This window comes from Apteryx mantelli, chromosome 2, assembly GCF_036417845.1.
Source record: "Apteryx mantelli isolate bAptMan1 chromosome 2, bAptMan1.hap1, whole genome shotgun sequence".
Lineage (NCBI taxonomy): Eukaryota > Metazoa > Chordata > Aves > Apterygiformes > Apterygidae > Apteryx > Apteryx mantelli.
Genome location: NC_089979.1, coordinates 73,732,638 through 73,758,989, shown reverse-complemented (window position 1 = coordinate 73,758,989; position 26,352 = coordinate 73,732,638). Strand labels below are relative to the sequence as shown.

The following is a 26,352-nucleotide window of genomic DNA, read 5'->3' as shown; positions in this document are numbered from 1 at the left end:
GATGTGGATCTTCTGATCTAAATGTTCTCAGGATCCTGGACCAGCTCATTATCTTAAACATACTCACCTCAAGATCCCCACTGTTGTTTATAGTTTACCCAGGGTTGTATAACAGTTGGAATATATAATACATAGATCTTTTGCAAAGATTGCTAATACAATTACACCTTCTTTTTAGATAGAAGTGGTACAAGTTCTAAAATGAACAAGTTCTTATTCTCTTCTCTATTCTAGAGTGTCATTTGGGCTGTCTGCTAAGCAATTTAGGACCTTCTTCGAATGCTCTTTTTCATGCAACATTTTGATAACTTGGGGGCTGTTTGGTCTTTTTTTTTTTTTTTTTCCAAAAAGCTAGTGAAGTGCCTTCTCAATTATAAGTCAACCCATTTGTCAATAGACTTCCAAATTAGGCTCTTCTGATGAGAAGTCCTTCACTATCGTGTAATGGCAGGTTAGTCACTGCTCCACCAGGGCAGACTAGTTCTACTGGGCCATAGCTGGTTTTGTCTTTAAGTTACCTCCTTATCAATAGAGAATTGTTTAGTTTTAGTCTGTTGTTAAGCTAGTGTTCTTAAAACATTCTTCACAGAGACAGGATATTTTTACTGTGCTGCTAGCATTGACTCGTAATATCATAAGGCAGAGAGTCCCAGATGGAAAGATTTTTAATCTCTGAGAAATGTAGGTGTCTAATCTAAGGCAGTGACTCTCCATGTACTGGAACAGTCATCGATGCCCTTTTCAAACTTTTAAAAATACCTGAATACTTTAACTTAGTCTTCCTGGGACTTGGTCTTATTACCGGATGAGATGAAACATTATAGATATCCACTTTGTTCCAAATATGTAACTTCCATAACTATCCTGCTCTGTTTTGAGCAGGATTGCAGACTAGCTGATCTCCTGTGGTCACTTTCAACTTAAATTGTTCTACAGTATTTTAAAAGTTGGATGTGAATTTCTGGAAAGCACAAATTGAGCTCTAGCAAACCCCCTCCTCTGTGTTTTATTAAATCCACTTTTGGAATATGTTCTCAAAGCTGTTCTGCTGTGTTGCCTTTATAGATCGCTTTCGACACTGGGGTTGGTTATATCATCACTCGCTGACCAAGCAGCAGGGAAGGGGAAAAGCAAGTTTGTGCCTTACAGAGACTCTGTACTCACTTGGCTTCTCAAGGTAATTAATACTCTGTTCACCCTATTCACAAGCTGTCAGCTTAAGAGTTTGTGGAACATAGACTTTTTTTGATAAAAAATGAACTAAGGTGCTGTCACATCTACAAGTTATTCCAAGTAATTTGGAGAGATTAATGTACACAGTGGTAATTCTGTGTACAGTCATAATTGGTCTATTTTAAGTTATAGTGGAATCCAAACTGGTGGAGATGGTTGGAAATGTTTATGGATCATATTTGGATGTAACCTAACCAGCGTATTTCAGTATCTAAATAGTAAGCTTTGTATTTTAAATGTCTTTATAAAGACATTTTATAATTACAGAACAATTTTTAATCCTTCAACTTTCTGTGAATGTGTCCTACAGGACAACTTGGGAGGAAACAGCCAAACTGCTATGATAGCCACAATTAGTCCAGCAGCAGACAATTATGAAGAAACACTTTCTACTCTAAGATATGCAGACAGAGCCAAGAGGATAGTTAATCATGCTGTGGTGAATGAAGATCCAAATGCCAGGGTCATCAGAGAATTACGTGAAGAAGTTGAAAAACTGAAAGAACAGCTCTCGCAAGCTGAGGTAATTATTCACAGTATGGTATAAACTGAGTTATTTGAAGAAATGTCACAGACTTTGAGAGGAAGATTAGCTTGATATTTAAGTCTTACAAAATGAGGAAAGGAAGAGTATTATATTGATTTTTAAATAATTAACTTTGTTTCCTGAAATAGATCCAACATAATATTTCCTTGTTTTTAATATCTTTTAAATCAGGACAACATTGTACAGATGTTATATATAATAGGCTGTTCCAGAAGAATTTTTTGTCAATCATTAAATGATGCAGCACAGATAAGACCTGTAATACAACTTCATATAGAGCTATTGACAAAAGCTCCCCACCCCCACCCCCCAACTGGTGGAGTATATGACTGTAGGATGTCAAATGGAAAAGTATGAAAAACTATATTTGGTATTGGACCTAAAAATATATGGAACATTTCTGTCCTTTACGTTTGTGAAAATCATTTAAGAATGGACAGAACCACAACACTGAAACCACCAGCATTATGCCTTATGGCTAAACAGTCCACATAGTGATTTCTGCTAATCTTAGGTATACCCTAGTTGGAAGGTAAAGTATCAGAGTAGGAGTACTTTTGATGATGATGGGGGAAATTAGCCATTGCACTGTAGGACAATATTTTTGATATTTTTGGGCAAAACACAGAATATTGGTCCCCCAAAAAACCCAACCCAAACCCTGAAGTACATCTCAGTGTAAATATGTGTGGTGCTTAAACTTGACATTCAAGTATGGAATAATGTTCCTTATATAAACAGTTCCTTACAGGCTGAAATGGGAAAGTCTGCCTTAGAAAGGACCCATTCAGTTCTTTCCTGATTAAGAATCTATATTTGTACTCTAATCCATATTTTGGATCGCAACATATTTTTGTAATCTATCCTTAGTTATTGGCAACTGGTAAATTGGCAGATTGTGATTAAACCCAGTCAGTAGGAAGGTAGGAAGTTGTTCAAATTTTTGCAAAATTTTTTTCTCTTCTCTCATCCGTTACACCTTCTGTTCAAAACAGTTGCCTAAAGTTATAGGCCAAGCTGTTGAATTGTTCCTGATCACTGGAAATCTTCCAGCCCCTTACTTTTGCTTCCTATTGTGAAGTGGGAAGCCTGTGTTAGCTCCAGTGCGTGCCTGCCTGCCTTTGGATGTAATCAACAATATCAGTCTGAAAGCTTTAATGAAACTTCAAGGAGACTTACAAAACTGGGGTAGAATGGAAGGCTAAATATCAGGTGGAGCTGTATTTGAAATAACTGTAAGATGACAGGCAGTGGAGTTGATCTTTAGACAACTAGACTCAAGAGTTATTAAGTATTAGATATTTTATACAGACACTGAAGCCTGAGTGACCATGCCCTGACATTTCCTTAGATAATGTAGTTTCAGTAGCTTCTGTGGAGCTATGTAGATCTTCAGCTGTTTCAGATCTGGACCAATTATTGGTTGATTTTTATCCTCTTCCTTTGCAAATGTCCTATTTTTCATCTTCCACCATGAAAAACGTGGGGGAAAAGCTGAAATCTGTATTTGCTGTGTTTGATATTCTGTTGGTGTGTGCAGCTTCCTTGTACAAGCAGCTGTGGCAAAGTGAAGAGTACCTTAACTGTTTTACCAATTCTATCTTTTAGGCCATGAAAGCTCCAGAACTGAAGGAAAAATTGGAAGAATCAGAAAAACTAATAAAAGAGCTAACAGTCACCTGGGAAGAAAAGTTAAGGAAAACGGAAGAAATTGCACAGGTAGTTCAGAAATCTTAAGTAGGAAAGACCAGGTAGTCATTTAAAGCAAGTCAGCTGAATTCCATGTGCTTCAGTGGACTGTGCTGTCTTCTCCACCCAGTGTTTTGGATTCCTCTGGATTTTTGGCTCTTTCCCATGTTTTCCATTTTTTCGTGGTCTGAGTTTCATTAGAATAAATGTAGTTGTGTCATGGGTATAATTGATAAAAGCTAATATTTGATTTTAAAACAAAATATCAAAATATATTTGGGCTGCTTTTTTGTTCATAAGACCATAATGTGATCCTGAACATGTTTTTCATGAAGTCACTACAAAATCAACAATTTCAATAGGATCAGAATTTGAGGCAGTTGTTTACACTTCCTATTGCTTTTAATGTCAACTTAATCACAGGAGGAAAATGTGTACATACATTCACTAGTGGTAGCTTAATATTATTTTCTTAAAAATAAGATTTTTAGGATTTCAATTTACTTTTCTGTTGTTTTTACCATCTGTAGCTTGGGAAATGAGTATTGCTGGTTTCCCTTTCTAGTCCTAATGTTCCAGAAACATGTTTTGGTGCAACAACTGTAAAAAACAAACAAATAAACCATACACCCTCCCCCAAACCCACTCTTCTGTGGCATGCTTTTCCCAAAATGATCTATGAATATGCTCGTCTTTGTAATCATTGCACGTACTGAGAGCATCTTTTAATCAACGCATAGGTTCAAAGCCATGTTCTGTTACTTATGAATAGCTCTAATAAAATTGAAAAGGCTACTTGCATAAGTAAGCACCATTTTGGATAAGTAGGTGTTTGAGGTTTAGGTTTATTTTCAGTGTATAAAAATAAATTCTATTAAATATATAACACTTGACCATTATCTTAGATTCTTTTCTTGTGTCTAATGTGCGATGCTATTTCTGGTAGCAATGTACAAAATGAGTGTTAATCTTTGGCTTTAGTTATTCTTCTTTCCTTTACTTGGTGTACTTGTCTAATCTTGCCTGCTGCAATATGTATAACCTATTTTTGTTTGCAGGAGAGGCAAAGACAGCTAGAGAGCATGGGAATATCACTAGAGTCTTCAGGTATCAAGGTTGGGGATGACAAGTGTTATCTGGTAAACCTGAACGCGGACCCTGCACTCAATGAGCTTTTGGTTTATTATTTAAAGGTAAGAATGGAAACAGGACATAGAACAGAAAAACATTTGTTTGTTGATTTCAGTTTGTGGCTAAATTCATCATTCCAAGCGTATTTAGATTTTAAAGACTATTTGCAGCCAAATAAAACAGGCCTGCTTCTACTGCTTGAACTTGCATTCTCTTGCGGTTAAGCTTGCTGGTTTCCTGATTGATCTCCGGATTACGATGGGAGAGGTAGTGCTCAAAGTGTGCCAGTGCTCAGATAAATTCTAGCTCTTCTAGCCAGGGACCGAATAGAACTCCCTTTTGGCTTAAGCAGTATTGCTTCTTAAATTAAGAACCTTGTATAAGATGCTGCTTCCTGTTAGTGAACAGGAGAATGCCTTAAATATTCAATCAGTTAAGCAAAGGGGAATATGTTTAGTAGTAATGAGTAAGAATAAACATAGTCTGTAATGAAGGACAAATAAATAAATAAAAAAAAAAGCAAACTCTGTTAAAAATGTACAGACGTGTGTTTCCCTATTGCAACTAGCTTTCATACCATTCAGTTCAGCATAGTCTTCATTTCAGAGTGAAATAGTGTCAGACAGAAACCTAACAAAGCTGGCTAAGTAGGCAATATTTTGGAAATGTAAGCTTCTTGTCAACAAGATAGGAAAAACTATCCTGTCCATTTTATAGGTAGTTTTCTGTTTTAGTGACAAGGCTTGGGCTTCTATATTTGAACAGCAGCAAACAAAATATAGCTTCTGTAATAACAGTAAGGTAAAGCATTTCAGCAGGACTTACAGTATGGCTTCAAGTTATGTGGAGATCAGTAGGCTCAGTTGAGATCCATATATAGCTGTCTTCTGAAAAAGCAGCCAATTTTGTGCGCCTTGTTTCCCTGTCCGTGTCGTCCTCTGTCACATATGGCTGTAAGACATGGTTGGTTTTCTTCACTGTGTGCATTACCTCATATATATATGTGTGTGTGTGTATATGCCTACATAGACGTACATTTTTATATACATATAAAAACCTATATTATATATAGGGTGTGTATACATATATATAAATATGTGTATATATATTATATGTGTGTGTGTACACACACATATAAAAGTGTATGTATATACACGTGCACACACATGCACGCGCACATGCACACACACACAAGCAACCATAGTTTGGGAATATTTTTAAATCAGAATTTGTGTGTCAGATGCTTTATTTTTGCTTTATTTAAAACTATATTGAGATGAAATACAGTGCAGAAGAGCAGTTTGTGTGATCTTTATAGTCTTCATATCTGCTGTGGCACTGTTTCTGCTGTGTAGAAGTGCCTAGCAAAGGATCATAGCATGTGGATTTTACAGTCTCAGTGCTTCAGCTAATATTGTCTTAGTTGTATAAACAGAGGTAGTTTGCTTGTCTCTTAGTAACGGCTTCTTTTCTAGGATCACACGAGAGTTGGTGCAGATACCTCTCAGGATATACAGCTCTTTGGTATAGGAATCCAACCAGAACACTGTGAGATTGATATTGCTTTAGATGGAGAAGTTACACTGACCCCAAAAGAAAATGCAAGGTAAGGAAGATCAGCAACCATTTATCCTGTGAAGGGTTTGCTCTTCATTACCAGATGACTTGTGTGCATTTTTATTTTACAAAGTTAGAAATATCTTATGTTCTGATCAATTAGTAGCTTCAAAATAGATGACTTGGAAATGAAATTCAGAGATAGGACTGAGATTTACACATACACACCAGCCTGTGTCATAAAGGACTGTCAGTGCTTTGGCTCAGAATAAACCAACATAAAAGGTATTCAATAGGAGTGAGGGACCATTGCTTCTGTGTCTTAGGTAATAAACAGGATGACTGAGATGCTGCTGCTATCCCAACCTCTGTGGTGGGATAGTAGGCTGCATTTTGATGGGGGAGGATAAATTCTGCCTCTGAGTAGTTCCTGTTGCAAAGCTCAATGCTTTGTGAGAAAAGAGGTGGTTTAAAGATTTAAAAACTACAATTATTGTTGTGTCTAGTAAGTGAGATATGAATCAAAGTTTCTTGTTTTGTTTCTACTTCAGTATTCTAATTACTTTTCATTTTGAGGGCATAGTGCCTTCTTGGGTGGAGTTTTTAAAATGTCCTTGTTACTTCATTTCCAAAGGCATGTGATAAGCTGTACCTTTGTCCTAACTAATGGTCTTACTGCTTGAGTGAACTAATCTATATAAGTATGAGAAACAAAGGTTTGAGGGACACTTTTTTTTTAACTCTTCTACTTTGCCTTCAGTAAATTACCTCTTAGAGGTAATTTACGTCTTTCTTCTGCAGCCTACAGTACAAAATTTCAAACAGATGGGATTCAGACTTGTGGTGATAGAGTTACAGTACTGGAAATTAGTCATTTTGACTGGCAAGAACAAAGGCACGTGTCAGTGGAAAAAATGTATAATAATATATTTTGTTTTACTTGTGCCTGTTCTGCAGTGCTTATGTAGGTGGTGTTAAGATTAGGGTCAACAGAAATTCAGTTACCAGAATTTCAGTGCAAAAATATCTGATTTTAAATGAAATGCTTACATGTTTATGTTGACTTGAGAGTGCTGAATTCAGAACATTGCATCTGAAAAAGCATTTTTCATTTTACTTAAGGGTGTTTTTCCCTTTAAAATACAATGTTCTGCTGTATGACTCACACATGCAAAAGTCAAACAGCTCAATTTTTTCCATTTTATGAATGCAACTTAAATACAAAGAAACCTAGATGCAAATACTGTGTCCCAGATGTTCACTAAAGTAGAGCTTTGTTAATAATAGAGGCTGTTTGCTGAAAGAATGAAACTTTGATGTAAGGGTCTTTTCTTATGCTTGAATGCATTATATGTTAACAGTATGTTCTACAAATGTGTGCTGACTAACCTGTATCTTGGAGATCTTTGTCAGCAGGATTTGCATGCAACTAAGTTTACAGAGTGTTTATAAGAAACAGGCTGTGACCCAGTTTGTGAAATGGACATTAAAAAAAAAACACCGCTAATATGGCAACCTGGTCTGTATGTTTAGTGAAGAGTTGGAGTAGCCAAAGCTGGAGGGGTAGAAGCTTTTTGTGTTTAGTTATTACAGGAGAAATCACACTGGTAACTTTCCCATTTATTCTTTAATGAGACTCTAGTTGGTTTGTACATCATATGAAAAAATTCACTGTGTGTAGATGAGGGAAACAGATAAAATCTTGTAGTTACTTTTCAACCTTTTATTTTCAGGATTTCACCAAAGTTCTGTTTTTTTTCTTTTAGATCCTGTGTAAATGGTGCACTAGTATGTTCTGTCACTCAGTTATGGCATGGAGATAGACTATTATGGGGAAACAACCACTTTTTTAGGTAACAGTTTATATTTGTTTCCCAGGCTCTTTACTTACAGCCTTTTTTTCCCTTCCACTGTTCTGCATAAACTTTTTAGAAACTAAATTTTAATTCTTACACAGAATCAATTTACCGAAGAGGAAACAAAGAGACTGGCTGAAAGACTTTGAGAAAGACGCCCCATTAGCGGAGCATGATCTGGACGCAGCTAGTGAAGCTTCTTCCGAGCCAGACTACAATTATGAGTTTGCACAAATGGAAGTTATTATGAAGACGCTGAATAGTAACGGTAAGGGAACTGCCAGATTGGAGTCCAAAGGCTCTTTTGGATCATCTTACAAATCCTGCATGGAACTTAATTTCTAGGCACAGCAAGTGGTCCACTTACTCCAGTGCCCTCTGCATTTTCAGAAAAAGATACTTTACAGAAACAGTGTTATGTGTGAATATAAAATAAGCAGTCCAAGAAGTAAGAAGAAAATTCACCTAGGCAACTAATAGTTACTTTGTACGCTGATGCATAAGTTTATATTTGTACATCTGCTGTCCTTTATAGCGGAGCTGAGTTGTAAGCATATGCATGTCTAATCATTGTCTAAGTCCTGCTAACCTCTCATTTTTGCAGGCTACTGCAGGCAAAGGAACACTCTAGCTATGGCTTAGTTAGGTTCATCCTTCCTCTTGCATCAAATATTACTGACAGTTTTAACCTTGTTAGAAATACACTGTAACCAAAGCAAGCCTATAGTCAAGAATATCAGCTAGCATGATTTTAACTTGTGATAACTTTCAATACTTTATTTAATCTTTATTTGTTAAAATCTATTGTGATGCCTTTTTGGGACAATTATACCAGACAATAAAATAGTATGGTATTTCATAGCTTCCAGAAGCCAAATCATAGTTTATATTTTATAATATGGTATGAAGATATGATGAAAAACCTAGTGGAGTACTGAATGCTTTGTACAGGTTTTTTAAATACACAAAATTTGAGAGGAAAATATCTTGGTTTTTGTCACTGTTCAAGAAAACACAGTAGATGGTGTTTCATTGCTTTCTGCTCTCCTTTCTTTATATCTCCCTCTTCTCTCTCCTTCTCTGTTTTGCTGTTGAGTATATATAGCATGATGGTTTTGTGCATGTTTGATTCTCTAGCAATAGTTTGCTGGTTTTTACAGTCTGATTTTGATTTTAGTGGAGGCTGCTTGAGTGAGTGAGAGTACAGGGTCAGTCCATTTAAATTGACGTGAAAAGCTGTTTGATAATAAAAATATTCTCATTATGGTTCACTCATACCAGGAGACAAATTTCAGATGAATCTGCCATCCTGGTGGTCTTCAGTGTTGTCGTCCCTCGTGAAGATTCTGTTGCCTGTCTTAAGGCCTCAAACCATCCCGTATCTGTGCCAAAGCTGGGACAAAGGTTTTGAACATAATTGGCTCGTGCATGAAACTGCTGGAGTAATTTGAAAGCATTACTGATGCTTGATCTGCTTGTCACTAACCAGAGATTTGAACAAACTGTAGCAGTCTACAATGAGTCGGCGTTGTGTGAATGGAGGGGCACACTTTCTGATTTTCATGTGGTGTTTTCTAGCTGTTGGAAGTGATGCTTCAAAACATTTTAAACATCTTTATATATTAGTTCAGTAGGCTTTTTTGATTGTGATCCAGGCCTACTTGTGTGTGTGGACCTTGCTTTTTTTCATTAGATGTTTTCTCCCCAATGCACAGCAGATGTTTGCTGTCATACATGTTGTACCGTTCCAAAGGAGTTGTAACGTAATTATTCTGCTTCTTCTCTCTTTCCCTCCCTCCTGCACAGATATTGTTTAACTAAGCTGCAGTAATGAGCGATAATAAAACCCTGACAAAACAAGTAACTATGATCTTTGATTCCAAGGTTTCTTACATAGCTAGATAACACAGCTTCTGTTCTTCTCAATGGCAAATCTAAAAAACAGTTTTTCTGAGACACTCTCAGATTGTTGGATAAGAAGTGAAATGAGTATAACTTAGTCTCCTCATTACTTAAAGTAAAGTGGGTCTGTCTCAATGCCATTTATTTATTCTTCCTTAAAATGAAAAAAAATTGAGGGTAAGGGAGAAGAAATAATACACAAGAATACTTGCTAAAAGTATTTGAAGACAGTTAGTTCTCTCATCCATCTTCTCTGGAGAAACCCCAGGAAAGAAGAAGGTATTTTTAAAATTGGATAGATAATTATTTATAGAGATGTGTGGGTTTTGAGGTTTTTGCATCAGTGGTTTGACATAGCCTGAAGCAAGAGTGGTTTTGTTTTGTTTTTTCCTTGATGTAGTTGAGAACAGTAACTCTCTTCAGATAAGCAGCCTGGCTTCTCCATAACACAAACACACTAGAATTTATAGCATGTAAACACTGTAACGGTGTCATGTATTACATCTGTCTCTAGAAAAGCTCCCAGGAAAATGCTGAACTTTGAAGACAGCTATAAACAAACCACCTACATTCCCCTGCCCCATTCAACACATTCACTTTCATTGTGAGATTCTGTTAGATCAACTTTGTACAACAAATTTGTGATGATGGTCAAAAAAGGAATGCATCAAAAAAGTTTACTTTATTCCTGTATGGATTTCAGAGTTTAAGTAAAGGATTTGGTTAGGTTATGTGGCCTCCCAGTTAAGCAAGCAAACAAACAAACAAACAAGTTACAGCTCAGGTGGGAATTTTACTGTAATTTAGCAAAGCAGCACAGGCTGTATGTTTCTTCCTTTGCCTGGAAAAGTGCACATACATGAAAATCTTAAAGATTTTATTCAGCATTGTTATTATTAAATTAATTCACTTGATTCACAACAGTAGTCGAATTGCAGTAGGGTAATGAAATACTAGTCACCCGCTGAGAAAGTAAAGTCTTTTAGGTAAATGTTAATATTCTAACATTTTGCAAGCAAGTCACTGCATATGAATGATCTTGTCAAGGCCAATTGAATTCTTCCTGCATAAATGTTTAAAGAATTGGGACCTTTAATATTCTACTGAATTTACTGTATGTTTGGCAAACGCTAGGTAGAATCATCCCCAGTTTGACTTTGCATGAGGGATCCTAAATTGTGGGAGACAGTGTTTAAAACTCACTTAAACACTATTTTCAGCTTTGAATCGTGAAAAATTTCATTGTTTGTAGCTTTCTCTTGTAATTCGATGATTCATAATTTACACCATTTTTTGCTTTTCCACTATGAAAGATTTGGGTTCTCCTGTTGAATTGCTTTTTAAAGTTAAATTGAAGATTACTTTTCTAAAAGTATGAATTCAAATTGTATTGAAATGCAAAATGTAAATGCCTGATATATTGCATAACATGCCTCCGCTTTTTTATTTCCCAGCAGTAGTGACTTTGCTTTTTCTAACTTGAAAAAGACTAGGTTTTTGCATCTTGTGCCAAATATTTTCCATAGTATAGCTTGATTCTGTGGGATGGATGTGATCTTGTAAATTTAGGTGGCTGAAAAGTTCACTTTTATTAAGAAAATCAGAATCACAGAATAGCTAAGGTTAGAAAGGACCTCTGGAGATCATATAGTCCAACGCCCCTGCTCAAAGCAAGGTCATCTACAACAGGTTGCTCAGGGCTCTGCTCAATGAAGTTTAAATATTTCCAAGGTTAGAGACTCCACAGCTTCCCTGGGCAACCGGTGCCGGTACTTGAGCACCCTCACTGTGTGTGTGTGTGTGTGGGGGGGGGGGGGGTTGAAAAAGTATTTAAGTGGAATTTCCTGTATCTGTCTGTGCCCGTTGCCTCTTCTCCTGTCACTAGGCACCCCTGGGAAGAGTCTGGCTCTGTCTTCCTTACTCCCCCCATCTGGTATCTATACACACTGATGAGATCCCCTCGAGCCTTCTCTTCCACAGCCTGGGCAGTCCCAGCTCTCTCAGCCTCTCCTCATATCACCGATGTTCCAGTCCCTTAACCATCTTCGTGGCCCTTCAGTGGACCTGCCCCAGTAGGTCCCCGTCTCTGGACCCAGCACTCCCAGTGGGTCTCACCAGGGCTGAGCAGAGGGGAAGGGTCACCTCCCTCCACCTGCTGGCAGTGCTCTGCCTAATGCAGACCCAGAGGCTGCTTTCTGCAAGGGCCCGTCGCTGACTCCTGGTCAACTCGGTGTCCACCAGGGCCTTCTCTGCCAAGCTGCTCTCCAGGCGGTCGGCCCCAGGCTGTCCTGGTGCAGGGGCCTATTCCTCCCCAGGGGCAGGGCTTGGCCTTTCCCTGTGTCGAACTTCAGGAGGTTCCTCTCTGCCCCTTTCTCCAGCCTGTCGAGGTCCCTGTGAACGGCAGTGCAGCCCTCTGGTGTGTCAGCTGCTCCTGCCAGTTTTGTGTCATCTGCAAACTTGCTGAGGGTGGGCTCTGCCCCATCACCCAGGTCACTAATGAAGATGTTAAACTGCTCCCTGCCATTGGGTTTGGTCTTTGAGCAGTTTAGGGAACTCTTGTTTCAGTGACTCAGCCTTAAATTAATTTCCTGTGTTTCCAAACACATTAGAGAGCTTTAATTTCTTCCATGTCTGTTCTACATCTTCTGCTTAGTATCTGATTTCTTAACCATTCTTACACGTAATTAAAACTGTTTAGGGCATGATGTAGTAAAATGTATACACCTGCAGATAATTGTAGTATTGCCTGGACAAGTTAGGCTGATGATGATGCTACAGATCAACATTAATACCTTGCTTGGTACACTAGAATATTAGAACTTGGCTCAGTCAATTTTTTTTTGTCACACTGCATGTTTAGAAGCTAAAAATAGGTAACCATCTTTCTGAGAATGTCTTGTTCTAAAAAGTAGCGTTTGTGGTTATTTTAAGACTGTTCTGGATCATGTAGTGTTTTGCAACTTGGTTGCTATTTATATTGACCAATTTTTAGCTTTGCACTTTGTAATTGCCATAATGGTGGTATTTTACAATGCTTTAGTGTGTGAAGCCAGTGATTTCTTCCACTGACAGGGATAGGGCCACACTAGCAACTTGCAGTAGTGTTTGTTTTCTGCTAAAAATAAGGATGTACTTTACACTAATCTTAATGCTTCAAAAAAAAAGGATGCTGGGAGGCAAATACAAATCCACTGTAACAGCAGAACCCTGCAGACCATGTTTCCTTCTCTGGCATTTGTAATGGGAACAATTTGTTTATAAAGTCACTCGCCTAACTATCCGTGTATGTTAAAATCACAAATAGTGGCTTAAATTATCTTTAGCAAAATCAGTCTGAATAGTTTTAGCACTAAGTAAGTTATTATGCATTACTGAATACAGTAATGCTACATTTGCCTGTGAAGATTCAAGGAATCTTTTTTGGGGGGCAGGGGTGGGGGGTGTTATGGTGACCATCATACACTACCATGGATGAACGCCCTGTAGAGCCTTTCATATGAGTTAACATTTAATGCTGTAGTAACCCAACTTTTGTTTCATGCAGCCTTGTAGTATCAGGAAAGCTTGTACAAAATCTTACTAGGAGTGGTTTTGGGTAGTCAAGGCAAGATAATTCATAACTAAAAGTTTTTTGGTTTTTTTTTGTTTTGTTTTTTTTGAGAAACATACCTCCATTTCTGAAACAGGATGATATAACTGAATCTAGGATGATTCCTCACCCCCCCCCCCCCAACCTTGTAACAGACTGGCATCCTTCAAAGTCACAGCAGTGCCTTTTTTTTTTTTTTTTTTCCTATTTGCAAAATGGAAGAGGTATCACAAACATTTCATCATTTTAAAGCTGAAGTTTTACACTTGAAAATCCTGCATGGACCCAGAGCTGCCGTATTACTTTCTCTGATATTCTACCGCTCCAGCTATGGAACTGGCTCCTCTCCCTTCTCCTCCTGACACACACTCAGCAGTCTGTTAGGGGACATGCTGTCATTCAGAAGTACCCAGTTAGGCCTGTACTCTTACAAGCCTGTTCTTCTTTGCTGTATTTAGGCTTTTGGATATACATGCATGAAGCAGATGTATACTGGCAGTATATAGAAGTAGCTTATTACATTGAATTGCTCTTTCAGAGGCGCAGTTTGGTATTGTACCTAAACCAGAAATATACCAAATAATGCTTCTTTAATTTGAAAGTGGTTTGAGTTAGCTGTAGCTGACTGACACAAGCAATTTGTGTTTCAGGCTTTAGGATCCAACAGGGTGGTAGTGAGATGAAATGTGGTTTGTAATACTAAATGCAGAAGTCCCCTCCAGGATGTACTTTCCTTCTGTGTTGTGAAGTACATTGGCTCGATGCCATGCATGACCAGATTTAGACAATTTGTTTGTCTCAGTTTTCATCGGCTGCGCTCCATCATGTTTCATTCTCTGCCAAAATGGAGAAAGTAAATTGCTTTTTCTTTCCTTAAATTATTTCCTTCTCTGGTTACCATCATCTTCCCTTGTGTTTTGCTTTGTTTCCTTATTTTCTTCTTATTAATTTATCCCCTTTTCCATCTATTCTTTCTTTCCTGCTGGGATTCTGGAACATACTGTGAATTCACAATACTGAAGTTTGCAGCTGGAGTGAGTCTCGGCTATTGCTCTATCCTTTCTGCATGCCTTATTCTTTCTTGTTTGGATTTATTTATTTTGGCTTTTGGACTGTGAGTTTTTAAAGGCAGTGGCCATCCTATGTTTGGAAAGAGCTTGGGATGTCTTGATTGCTGTTGCCATATAAATAGTGAAAGCATTTGTTCTGTGATGCTGAAATGGCATTTTCTCACTTCTTGGTGTTTTTTAGACCCAGTACAAAATGTGGTCCAGATCTTGGAGAAACAGTACTTGGAAGAGAAGCGGAGTGCTCTTGAAGAGCAGCGGCTGATGTATGAACGTGAGTTGGAGCAGCTACGGCAGCAGCTCTCTCCAGAAAGGCAGCATCAGCATGGTAGTGATAGACTCTCCTACACTGCTCAGACTGCACAGCAGAAAGTAAACCTCTGGACAGAAGAGAGGTGAGAATACTGGAGTTAAAACAAATGAATGAGTGAGAACTACAAAAGATGGGGTGTAAGTGAAAGATCCAGGTCGAACCATCTGTCAGAAACTGTCAATATTTTTTTGTAGCATTAAACTGCAGTACAAGATCTGCCTTCACCAGAGTGCAAGCATTTCATTTAGGATTAAGTTCTGGCCTGTGAAGTGTGTACAAGGTCTTCCAGTTTGTTTGATTTAATAAGCCATTGAAATAAGGATTTAGCTTTTATTGGTCAGTGTTACAGCATTGTTTATTAATTCTTAAAATAAAAAAATTGCTACTGAAATGTTTGTTTTAGCGCTTATAGGTTAAGTAATTCTGGGAAGAAAGGAAAGGATAGCACAGGAACAAGTTTGTCCACGCAGGCTAAGGAGTCTGCTCAGGCGTATTCTTTGTTGACAGTATGCAATGAAAAGAGTATTTTGCAATCCAAACCCACAAGAAATATAGAAAATTGGAGGTCCTAAGTTTTGTATGTATGCATTTCTAAAAGAAAGCCCAGCTTCAGAGGAGGATTTCTGTAACTGAGTATTGCTGAATAGTCAAATAGAATATGTTTCAGCCACTTGGGAAGAAATGAAAGAGGAGGCTTGCTGTGAAGTGAAAAGGCAGGAGCCCCTTTGCAGAGGGGCAGCATGACACCTGAAGGCAGCCTTGGTGAAAGATGGTCGCATGATTTGCAGGAAGAATTTAAAAAGTGGACTAGGAAGATGTGAGCAGAATTTAAGCAGTGTGCACATGTTTGCATCTGGAAAATGAGAGAAACTTGTTCTTGGTATCAGTGGGGAGACAAAGATGTTAGTTTTCTGGGGATGACTTCTAGGGCCAGCAATGTGAGATGACTCAGATTTCAGCTGCCATGTTTTGGTAAACAAACAAATATTCTATCATTGGGTTTGTTCAGAAGGAAGAATAACCAGATGTACTAGTAGGTTTTCTTACAGGTTTCTTTTTAGCTCTATTTCCTGTGAATGTTTGTCTTTTAAAACAGAAGCGTCCTTATTCATTCAGCCTTTTTTCTGTACATGGTGACTTCAAGTGCTCCATCTTGATTACTTTCCTTTATTCTCCGCCATAAGAAATCCTTGCACAAGAAAAGTCTAAATGAATTAAGCCAAGATTGTGTTTCAGCTTTCAAATTCAGAATGTTAGAAATAGAACAGATCTAGTCCTATACCCTGCTTGGTTTAGTGTTTGTGCAAGGTCTTGCGTTGTAATTCCTGCCAAGTTTGGCCTGGAAAAAAAAAAATCTGCTCACCCACTCACCAGTGATGACTAGAATGTTTTCCATGGCAAGTATAGGGAGAAGCGTTGCTCTGTTTCAGCTTTAATTAAAATAATTGTTTGTTCCGTAAGAGCTAAAAACAGAATCTTTGTGTTGTGAACTGAATGTAAAGCATTGCAGTGTCATAGTTGTGATTTTGCAGACTGTTTCAGTGCTATGGCAGCAGAGTGAAATAAAACATGCTCTGATTGGAATCATTCTTGCTATTCTGAACTGTCTTGAGCACAGCGAAGCCATCATGAAATCTTTGACAGCTCACTTCAGTAGCAGAGATGAGAACTGTGTTTATTGGCAAGGGAAGGGATACCTGTAAAAAGACAGAGGGGGAAGAGTGGGAAGTGGTAGGAACCTTTTTGTCTGTCCTTGACTATGAAGAAGAAAAAGTTGCAGCTGATCAGCCTAAAGTTAACCAACCACCACAGCAACTTACTGACACAAAAAATGAGAATCCAGAGTGATATCAAGGGTCGGTGTCCTGTCACCCTTGTCTTCTCAGCAGTTGTTAGAAACTACTTTGGGAGGAGCTGTGCTTCAAACAAGCATTTTGCCTCTGGAGTTCATGGGTGAATACTTCACTCTGTATATCTGTTGAATTATTTGAAGACTCTGCTTGCTGCATTGTTGGTTTTTTGTTTTTTTGCTTTTTTTTTAAGAAAAAAAAACCACAAATGCCATTTGTGGTGGTTAGTAAGGTGTCTGGTAATGTTTTTCTAGCACTACCATTGGGTAAGCAGTTTCCTGGGAGAATTAATTATCAGTTTCCTGTCCTCCAGAATATCTTCTTAGGTTTACATTTTTCAGCTCTAGAAGAGGCTCAGGCTTCTGAAAAAAAGGGAGGAAAATTTTGGATCTTCTTATTTAAGAAACCAGAATAAATCTTAAGGGAATTTCTGCTTTAAGAGCATGGCAACATAGGGCTGACAGGGTGTTCACCAACCAACTGGCCAGAGTGTGAGAACTGCAGAAAAGGTGGGAAGTTTCTGTGTGAAGAACATGTAAAAGAGCCAAATGCCTGGACTGCAGAGAATTTAATTCATGCAGTTTGGCTGTGGGTCTGCTGCGACTGCTAATGGAGCTGAGCTCTTTTGGATCAGCCATCAGAATGGATTTGTTAAGTATCAGATGTAGGCACGTGGCTGTGTCTGTCAAACCAGCTAGAACACATTACACAGTTTAGTCAAGCTTTATGCTGACAGTAGAAGGACAGGTGTTGCCTATCTGGAATTAAAACCTGTGGGCATAAAGGTAAACCATCATAACTTTGAACAAATTTAATCTATCAGAGGGAGTTTGTACTGGAGCAAAGCTTTAGTTTGTTTGGACTCAACATTTTATTTCAGGTACTAAGAATCCCCCAGACTTACAGTGACACCTTGTAAGTGTCAGATTTGAACTTTTTGCTGGTGTTTGGCCTAAACTGTTTCAGGATTTCACATTCAGTGGCTTTGGCTGATGTACTGATGGAGCTTGGTATATATTATGTGTTATAAGAATTCAGAAGTCCCCTCTGAAACATATTTTGCTTGCCTAAGTTTCTGGAAGTGCACTGGCACAGCTCTATACACAAAACCAGAACTATAGCATACAAAAGATAATTACTGCCTATAGTAATAGTTTGACTGAGCTACTATAGCCACTCCTGTAGTCTTAAACCATTCCTTTCTGAAAAATCTGGCTAAGAAAAAATTGGTGCTGAAGCATCCCCAAAAAGCTAACTAGATCCAGGTTTGCTGGCTCACGGAAGGGACCAGATAGAGCTGAATCCCAAACCTCTTAAAGTACTTAAAGATCAAAGCTGTCTTTTCATTCTCAAGCCAGGCAGCTGTCTAACAGTGGTTGCAGGTGTAATGCACTCCAGGTGTGAAGCACCAGTTAGTGAGTAATTCTTGACTCTGCCTTCATTTTCTGGGTGAATTAAAAATTATAGCTGTCTGTGCAATGTGTCACTCCTGTAGTCAAGAATTGCTCATTTAATCTTGATGGCCTGGATAACAGCAGCCAGAGGGACGGAGAAAGGAATTCTCTGTGTAACAGCAGGAGCAGATATGGAGGAGGCGGACTTAAAAATCTGCTGATAGTAGCAACCATTTAAGATCCAACAAAACCCACCAGTGTGGGTTAGGCCAGGCAGGGGAGAGATACAAAGCAGCATGCGTTAGCATGCTGAAGGCACTAAAATTCAGAGCTGCTTGCTAATGCTGCTAGTCATTCCCCACCTCCTGTGTGACGCTGTATGAGGGAGTCACCGGAGTGCAATTGCAACTACCCAGGCTGTTCTTTGGGCTGTCTGGAAAAAGATAGCCACTCAAGAAGAATCCTTTCTGGGAGTAAAAGGCATATCAACAGTTCTTCATGGTTTGTTCTATAAAGGCATACAAAAGATCTGAGCTTATCTGCATAAAGGCAAATTGACAAACTTTACCCATATTCATGGCAAGGCCTACAAGAATTTAATTCTTCCTCCCAACCTTGTGATGAATGTAGTGTATTTTGTAGAAATTAAAAGTACAACATATTTCAGTAGGATTTTGTATAGGAAAGCTGAAAACTTGTATACAGGAGCAGTAGCCACTGAAAAATCTGAGATTTGATCACAAGGCTTATGCAGGAGGTGACGGGATGCAGTAAATGCAGCTGGGATTCCAAAGAAAGGCAGGAAGGGGATTTTCCTCCCCATTTCCTCAAAGGATAATCACATGATACTTTAAAGGTGAACTAAAGACAAGGATCCTAGGTGAGAGCGTATCTTTGTATCACAGGTGGAGATACAGTACGTGTCACAGCATCTTTGTCAGGCTTTACGTTAGAACAGGTTTGCTCAGACAAGCTTTGGAAACCTTTTTGGAATCTGTCTGTTGACTGCACAGAGTGCACAAGTTATTAGCCTATACTGGTTCATTTATTAATTGCAAGGTACATCTGGTATACAGAACATTTTATATATATATATATATTTTTTTTTTTTTTTAATGTGTATGCTTGAAATGGCTGAGTACATGCCAGGAGTTCTGGGGCTCTGCAGCACTGCGAAGGCCCCCGAAGCCCTAGCTGTGAGGTGGAGGTGTGGCCTGCAGGGACTGCAGGTGCCAGCATTGTGATCTGAGGAAGCCTGTTTTATCAAGATAAAGTATCACGTGCAAGGACTGGTAGTTTCTGTGGAACGTGACTCCAGATTAAAGGGAAAGGCAGCTGCAATTATTTCATGTCTTGAAAATTAGGCGTATCCCTAGGGCTTTTAGCAAATTATCACTGTAACAGCTCCCATAGTACTGTGCCCTTTTATTTGGGCATTACTGTGCTAGACGTGTCTCAACAGTAACATGTTTGTTTAATATGTGATTAATGCTTTTCAATAAAATTGTCTTACACCGTGCTTGCTAACATAGTGCTATACAGCATTTCTTAAATTTGTTTCAGAAAAATCTTTGTTAGATCCCCTATTTGCAACTTTCCAATAATAGAAATAGGTTTCTGTGTATTTTTCATGTTACCTGCTGCACCACAGGGATGAATTATTTCGACAGAGCCTGGCTAAACTTCGAGAACAGATAGTAAAGGCGAAAACACTGGTGAGAGAATCAAACTTCTTAGCAGAAGAAATGAGTAAACTAACTGATTATCAAGTAACACTTCAGATTCCTGCTGAAAACCTCAGTGCCAACAAAAAGGTAATAAGAACAATCAGTACTGGAAAATGAAATAGTTTCATGGCTAATCTAAAATACATAGAAATATTTAACATTCATCTAATTTAAGGACATAAAATATTCTCTTTTTTAGATTGTGGCACCCAAAATAGGGATGCTACCTGGTTTTAATACTTTGAAAGTGAATAGTTATAAATAAAAATGAGACTGTAGCATTAAATAGGAATCTTGCTGTCTTTTAAAAGTATGATAACCATATGTGCATGCAGTTTGTGAACAGACATTTGCATTACGTTGCTGTAAAACCCAAGAGTAATGCTCCACTTTAGTTACACCTATGTTTGCAAAAATTACCAATTTTTGTTATAGATCCCTACAATTTTTGTCTTGAGAGTTCTCTAGCTGTAGTGTTGCTGTAAATATACTATCAATACAGATAGTATACTTGCCATAATTGACTTGAGTGAGACTATTGTTAATGTCACTGTGTGAACAAAATCCATCTGAGATGGACAAAAACATCTGTTGGACCTTCAGAGAGTATAAGGTATGCTGTATTTGAGAACAGATAATACGGATGGCATGCAGAGGGAAGCTACTTATTCTATATAGGAACGTAACCTGAGTGAAGGGTTAAGCTACTTATGAGCCTTTCCTCTGTTTTTTTTTTTTTCCTTTCCTCTGGTTTAGAGGGGCGCAATAGTAAGTGAGCCTGCTATTCAAGTGAGAAGAAAAGGAAAAGCTACTCAAGTGTGGACTATTGAGAAACTAGAGAACAGATTGATTGACATGAGAGACCTCTATCAAGAATGGAAGGAGAAAGTTCCTGAGGTATTAAATATGTATTTTTTGAAAGATATCACAGATTAGGCTTGTTTTTGTCTAACCTCTTTTAATATGTTGTACAGATAAAATGAAAGACTTCATATATGAAATGGTACAGTACTGTTCATAATTCTTTTTTCCCCACAGGACTAGATGTTCAGAATGCCCACACAGGTTAAACACAGCTATGTTTTCTCCCCCCTTGTATCCTCAAACATAATTGTGCTGATACTAGTAGTGCCTCACAATACCAGCAAGAACATGTATTTACCTGGCATGATGTCGGTGCCAGGCAGATGTGCACTAGCTCTGAAAGGAAGCAGAGAGCCGCATTAGAACCAGAGCGATTGTATCGCTGTCAGTATCGAGGCTGGGTAGGCTCACTGGAGAGAGCTCGTGCCATTTAGACACCCTTAAGGTGCAGAAGGCATAGGCAGGGGAGGAACCTGGTGTTAAAGTGTGAAATATTCTGTAACTTCATTTGTACATCCCTCAACATTAAAGCAGTGAAGAAATCAACTGAAGATAGATGGTTTTGACAGAGAAACTGAAGTAGACTAAGTGGCATTTCCTGAGAATTCAAGTAGCAGGTTAGCCATTAGAAATGTGCATGAGACTTGTGTCAAAAGCTTGTTTGTTTACTGGCAGGAGATAGAAGATTTGGTCTGCCAGAAGGCATCCTGTAAATATTCAGGTAGAAAAGCATAAGGAGTACATCTTGCTGTCTTGCAGCTGATACAAAGCATCTAAATTACTTGTATCAAGAATCATTCTCAAATATGTTTGAACAGTCCTTGTGCCTGTGTTATATGCTTTGGGCAGGACAATGGAAATGTCTGAAATCATAACACGGGGTAGATGGAGCACCTCATTTGTGCCCATGGAAGACAATGACGATTTTCCTGCTGACTTTAGTAAGAAATGATAGCACATCCTTCAGTTATATGAATATGTCTTCCTGAGCCGGGATGATCATTTCTTTGACACATGTACATGTATTCTATGTGCTGCATAGAAATATGTCAGTCAAATGCTTATGCTCGAAGAGGAAAGAGGAGGAGAAGGGAAGGAGCTCATATAAGCAAGCACTCCACTGAGGAGTGCATATCATACCAAGAATTTGTACGAATTATTGTTTGTATGGTTGCGTATGGGATACTTGCACAGAAAAAGCTGCAGAGATGATCTCAGCTCTATGGGAGTTGTAGAAGCACTTGTAGGCTTAAGTGAGACTCATCCTGTACCTACTCTTTTAACATTGTAGCAGCACCCAGCAGCCAAACTGGCTATTCATCCTGAGAAAGTTTTGTTCTCTCCTTTTAAAGTGAGTAAATAAAGCAAGGCAAGGTGAAACTTCTTGAAATCAATGGCTATTTTGCTTGCTCAGGGTAAAATCTGATTTGTCTGGACGCTACTACAGAATGTGGGTCATGGTATTACTATTTACCATTGTGAAGAAAGGATTGTGCAGTGTCTTATCTCAGCAATTTTGTTTCAGATTGGTATGCCCCCAGTCTTTTTACACTTGTAACAGAAAGAAACAGAAATGTTTGTACTGACTTCATTTTTGTGCCATGATATTTTACTTTGGGGTTATTTGATTCCCTGCGCTCCTCCCCCTCCACACACCCCCCCCCTCGGAGCTTACAGTCTTTGAAATAACTTCTATGCTTTTTAAAACAGATAAGGAAGATCACTGGCAAAAGAGGTGATCCTTTTTATGAAGCACAAGAGAATCACAACTTAATTGGTGTAGCAAACGTTTTTTTGGAGTGCCTTTTCTCTGATGTTAAGCTTCAGTATGCTGTGCCCATCATCAGCCAGCAGGGGGAGGTAAAACTAAATAGTGCCTTAATGCATAGTATATTGTGCCGGGAAAGATTTGCACCTATGTGGATCCTATGTGGATACTGCTGCTTTTTGCTGGAAGACTTAATGTACACTGCTTTTTAAACAAAAAAGTGATCCTTATCATCAATAAGTCTTTTGTGAAGTGATATGTATATTTTCTGTGTAATTACTTGAATTAATATTAGGAATTTTATTTTACACTTTTAGTAGCTGAGTAACTTTAAGCAACTAAGTAAAATTAAGCATCTTAATGTTTTGATGTATAGCTGTAGCCCTGAGTGCTTTTTCTGTTGTGTGTGAATCAAAAAGGTCAGTAGCTCTATATGCAAACAATTTCTTCATATTCCATTCCCCCCCCCCTTCATTTTCTTCTTCATTTGGTGGTTGTGAGCCAGACAGTTCTGTCTGTGCTAGTTGCCTGTTTCTGCACACCTTCTGGAGTTAGATATCTGCTCTCTTAATGTCTTTAAAGTCTTTTTGCCTAGGTATTTAGTATTTGTCTCACCCTAGGTTGCAGGACGGCTGCATGTTGAAGTAATGCGAATCACTGGGTCTGTCCCAGAACATGTAGTAGAAGGAGATGACTCATCTGAGAACTCTAGTGAGAGTGGGAGTCTGGAAGTCATGGACAGCAATGGAGAAATTATCCAGAGAGCAAAAAAGCTCTCCTGCCAGGTGAGTGAGAATACAGAATGAAGTTATATAGCTACAAAGTTGCAAACTGTTACGTAGTTACAATCTAATGTAAAATACTAAGTTATGTAGGATATTGCTTCCTTAAAGTTCTCTAAAGAGAAAAGAGAGACTTAAACTGGATCCAGTAGAATCTAGCTCAGTCTAACTAGCCGTAGTTGCCACTGACTGAATTAATTCACTTCAGTTTCTAGTGTATGTAGGTCAACATCATAAGGACTGCCCTTCTTGGCAAACACAGAAGAGGAAACAGTTTTTCCATTTATCTGTGTCTTTTCTCCACATGATCTTGAATTTATTAATCTCTCCAAAGAAAACATGTATAATGTTGGGCAGGTTAGATGTGTATAACTGTTTTCCTTGCGTCTGTGTTTCTTTAGAAACTTTTGAATCTTTAGAAAACAATTTTTCTTGGCTATTGATACCTTTGGCTTAAATATTTAGTCTTTAAACACCTTACAACTGAAGAGGAAATAATTATATTTCTGAGAACATCTGTTTTATCTCCTCAGGTAAAAATAAAAGAAGCAACTGGACTGCCACCTAACCTTTCCAACTTTGTCTTCTGTCAGTATACGTTTTGGGATCAATGTGTGTCAACAGTAGTGGCACCAGTGGTGGGTCCAGATGTGCCTTCACCTCAGAGCAAGGAAGCTCATTTTACAGTGACCTTCTCTCACTGTAAGGTAATTATTTTTAACATTAAATACTCTTATTAGGAGGATGGTATGTTTGAGGAAAAACTATTTAGAGTTTGAGCCTTGTTTTCCTTGGGGGAAGAAGGAGGGAATCTAGTCATATAACTAATGACTTTTTACTATACTTTAAATGCAATAATGTTTCACTTCATCACCTCTCCAAAATGCAGCAAAGTGGAAAAATTATCTTATAAGTGATCTTTTGCATTCATCCCATCATGTCATCATTCATGTCATCTTTAATGTGTATGGAAGCTATAGTTTTTGTAATGAGGTCTTATTATATACTTGTTTGGTAAGTTCAGTAACTCTAAAGAGAGTATTGGAGCTGTGACTTTTTTATGGAAATTTTCAAAGCAGGAAAACTTTAAATTCATAAGCAGGAGTTGCTGAGATGATTTGTTTTCACAGCTTGACCAGAGTCAAGTTTTACGATCCAAACTGTATGGTTTTACTGTGCTGGTAGTTCGCTGTTTGGCCTGTCAAATCAATTGAGGAGATCAGATTATTTCATTTGAATGTGAGTTTTTCACCTTGTTTCCAGGACTATGTGGTGAATGTTACAGAGGAGTTTTTGGAGTTCATTTCTGAAGGAGCTCTTGCTATAGAGGTGTGGGGTCACAGATGTACAGGCAATGGCAGCTCTGTTTGGGAAGTTGATTCTCTTCGTGCTAAAACTAGGACACTGAGAGACAGGTATGAATAAATTACACAAAATATGTTTCCATCAGCTTTCCAAAGGCTTTCTAATACTTGTGGTGCTAGCAGAAATTATACTGTGGTGAGACAAGCATTAGTTTCTGCGGGGATGTCTTTTTAGGTGGAATGAAGTAACTCGACGAATAGAAATGTGGATTTCCATACAAGAACTGAATGAGATGGGGGAGTATTCTGCAGTTGAACTCCATCAGGCAAAGGATGTAAACACAGGGGGTATTTTCCAGCTTAGGCAGGTATGTATCTTTCCCCCGTCTTTTTATTAATGCTTAAATTAATTCCTAATTTCATTCTTATTTTCTCTTTCTTTAAATTGCTTTTATTATTATTTTTTATTCCTCCCCCTCTCTTCTCCTCTTGATTACCTGTTCAGGGTCATTCTCGCAGAGTTCAGGTGACAGTGAAGCCCGTACAGCATTCAGGAACATTGCCTCTCATGGTAGAAGCAATTCTTTCAGTCTCTATAGGTGGCGTGACTGCCAGGTCAACTAAACTGCAAAGGGGCTTGGACAGCTACCAGGTAGGACAGTTACTTCTTCAGGCATTGTGGGGTTTGGGGGTTTTTTTTGTGTGTGTTTTGGTTTTTAAACTGTTCTAGAGTCTGTCCAACATAGTACCAAAAGGGACCTTAGTTAGCACACTGGTACATGATACTGTTATCTTGCGGGTTTACATGTGTCTGAGGATAATATGTATAATGTGAGCATATGGCACTGAATCTGCTTCTTTTTTTTCTTGCTTAGAACTCAGAATATAACTGAGAAAGAGCCAAGTGTGATATTTGGATATACACAAGACAGTAGGAGTATGGAAATGGTGGTTGGTTTTTTTGGGTTTTTTTTTGCTTTTGTGTGTAGAGGTGAAATTAATAGCAGATTTCTAGCTCAGTTAGTTTTCCTCTGTTAAAAGGGATGCTGAAAGTTGAGGAGGAGAAAAATAGAAAAGGAAGTAGTTCAATGGGTGGAGAAAATGTCTCATAGTGAGATACTGTTCATCTTTTCAAAAAGGGCTGAGCTGTTACTTGATCAGTATCAGAAACAGTCATCACTGAATGCCAAAGGGCTCTTTAAGCTAGCAGAGCAAGGTCTTGGTAAGAATAAATGGCTTGAAGCTGATACTGGGCAAATTCATACTGGAAATAAAGCACCCTTTTAACAGTAAGGGCAAAGAACAAGTGGAAGCAGACCACCTAGGGCGGTGAGGAACTGACTGGGTGCATTTGTCAAAAGTTACATTCAGAGCCACAAGTAATTAGCCTAAATGCAGATGAACCTGTCAAATGTAAAGGCTGGTGATATACTAGATCAGTCCTTTTCTGGCACTATATTCTATGCGCTTTTTTTTTTTCCTGAATATATTCACAAATACTCCAGTCAGCTGAGATGCTATAGCCTATAACAAAGAAAAATCTGAATCTACCTATTAAATAGAAGTCTTGAATTTCATAACTTTAGTATTTTACAATTTTCTGTGGCAGAAATGTTTTTATACCGGTTTGGGGGTATTTCCGTGAGTTTCTGTTGAGAAAAATGCATGTTCTTTTGTGTTTTACAAAATTTATTTTCTCCTACCAGAAGAATGATGATGATGGTGGTGATATGGATAGTTACCAGGTATTGCTGCTGTTGCTGTCAATCCTATGGCATG

At 38.3% G+C, this 26,352-nt stretch overlaps 1 protein-coding gene across 1 annotated transcript in view; it reads left to right on the top strand.

Annotated features, from left to right (window-relative positions):
* KIF13A (kinesin family member 13A) overlaps positions 1–26,352 on the top strand; it is a 66,896-nt gene that overhangs the window by 19,479 nt on the left and 21,065 nt on the right. The window contains exons 8-24 of the mRNA XM_013962072.2: positions 1,066–1,177; positions 1,544–1,756; positions 3,389–3,499; positions 4,528–4,662; positions 6,076–6,206; positions 7,924–8,010; positions 8,115–8,281; positions 14,756–14,966; positions 19,780–19,942; positions 20,612–20,752; positions 22,430–22,579; positions 23,108–23,272; positions 23,803–23,976; positions 24,533–24,684; positions 24,809–24,941; positions 25,079–25,225; positions 26,280–26,318. Coding sequence (XP_013817526.2) covers positions 1,066–1,177; positions 1,544–1,756; positions 3,389–3,499; positions 4,528–4,662; positions 6,076–6,206; positions 7,924–8,010; positions 8,115–8,281; positions 14,756–14,966; positions 19,780–19,942; positions 20,612–20,752; positions 22,430–22,579; positions 23,108–23,272; positions 23,803–23,976; positions 24,533–24,684; positions 24,809–24,941; positions 25,079–25,225; positions 26,280–26,318 — 2,431 coding nt within the window. The remainder of the gene's footprint in view (positions 1–1,065; positions 1,178–1,543; positions 1,757–3,388; positions 3,500–4,527; positions 4,663–6,075; positions 6,207–7,923; positions 8,011–8,114; positions 8,282–14,755; positions 14,967–19,779; positions 19,943–20,611; positions 20,753–22,429; positions 22,580–23,107; positions 23,273–23,802; positions 23,977–24,532; positions 24,685–24,808; positions 24,942–25,078; positions 25,226–26,279; positions 26,319–26,352) is intronic.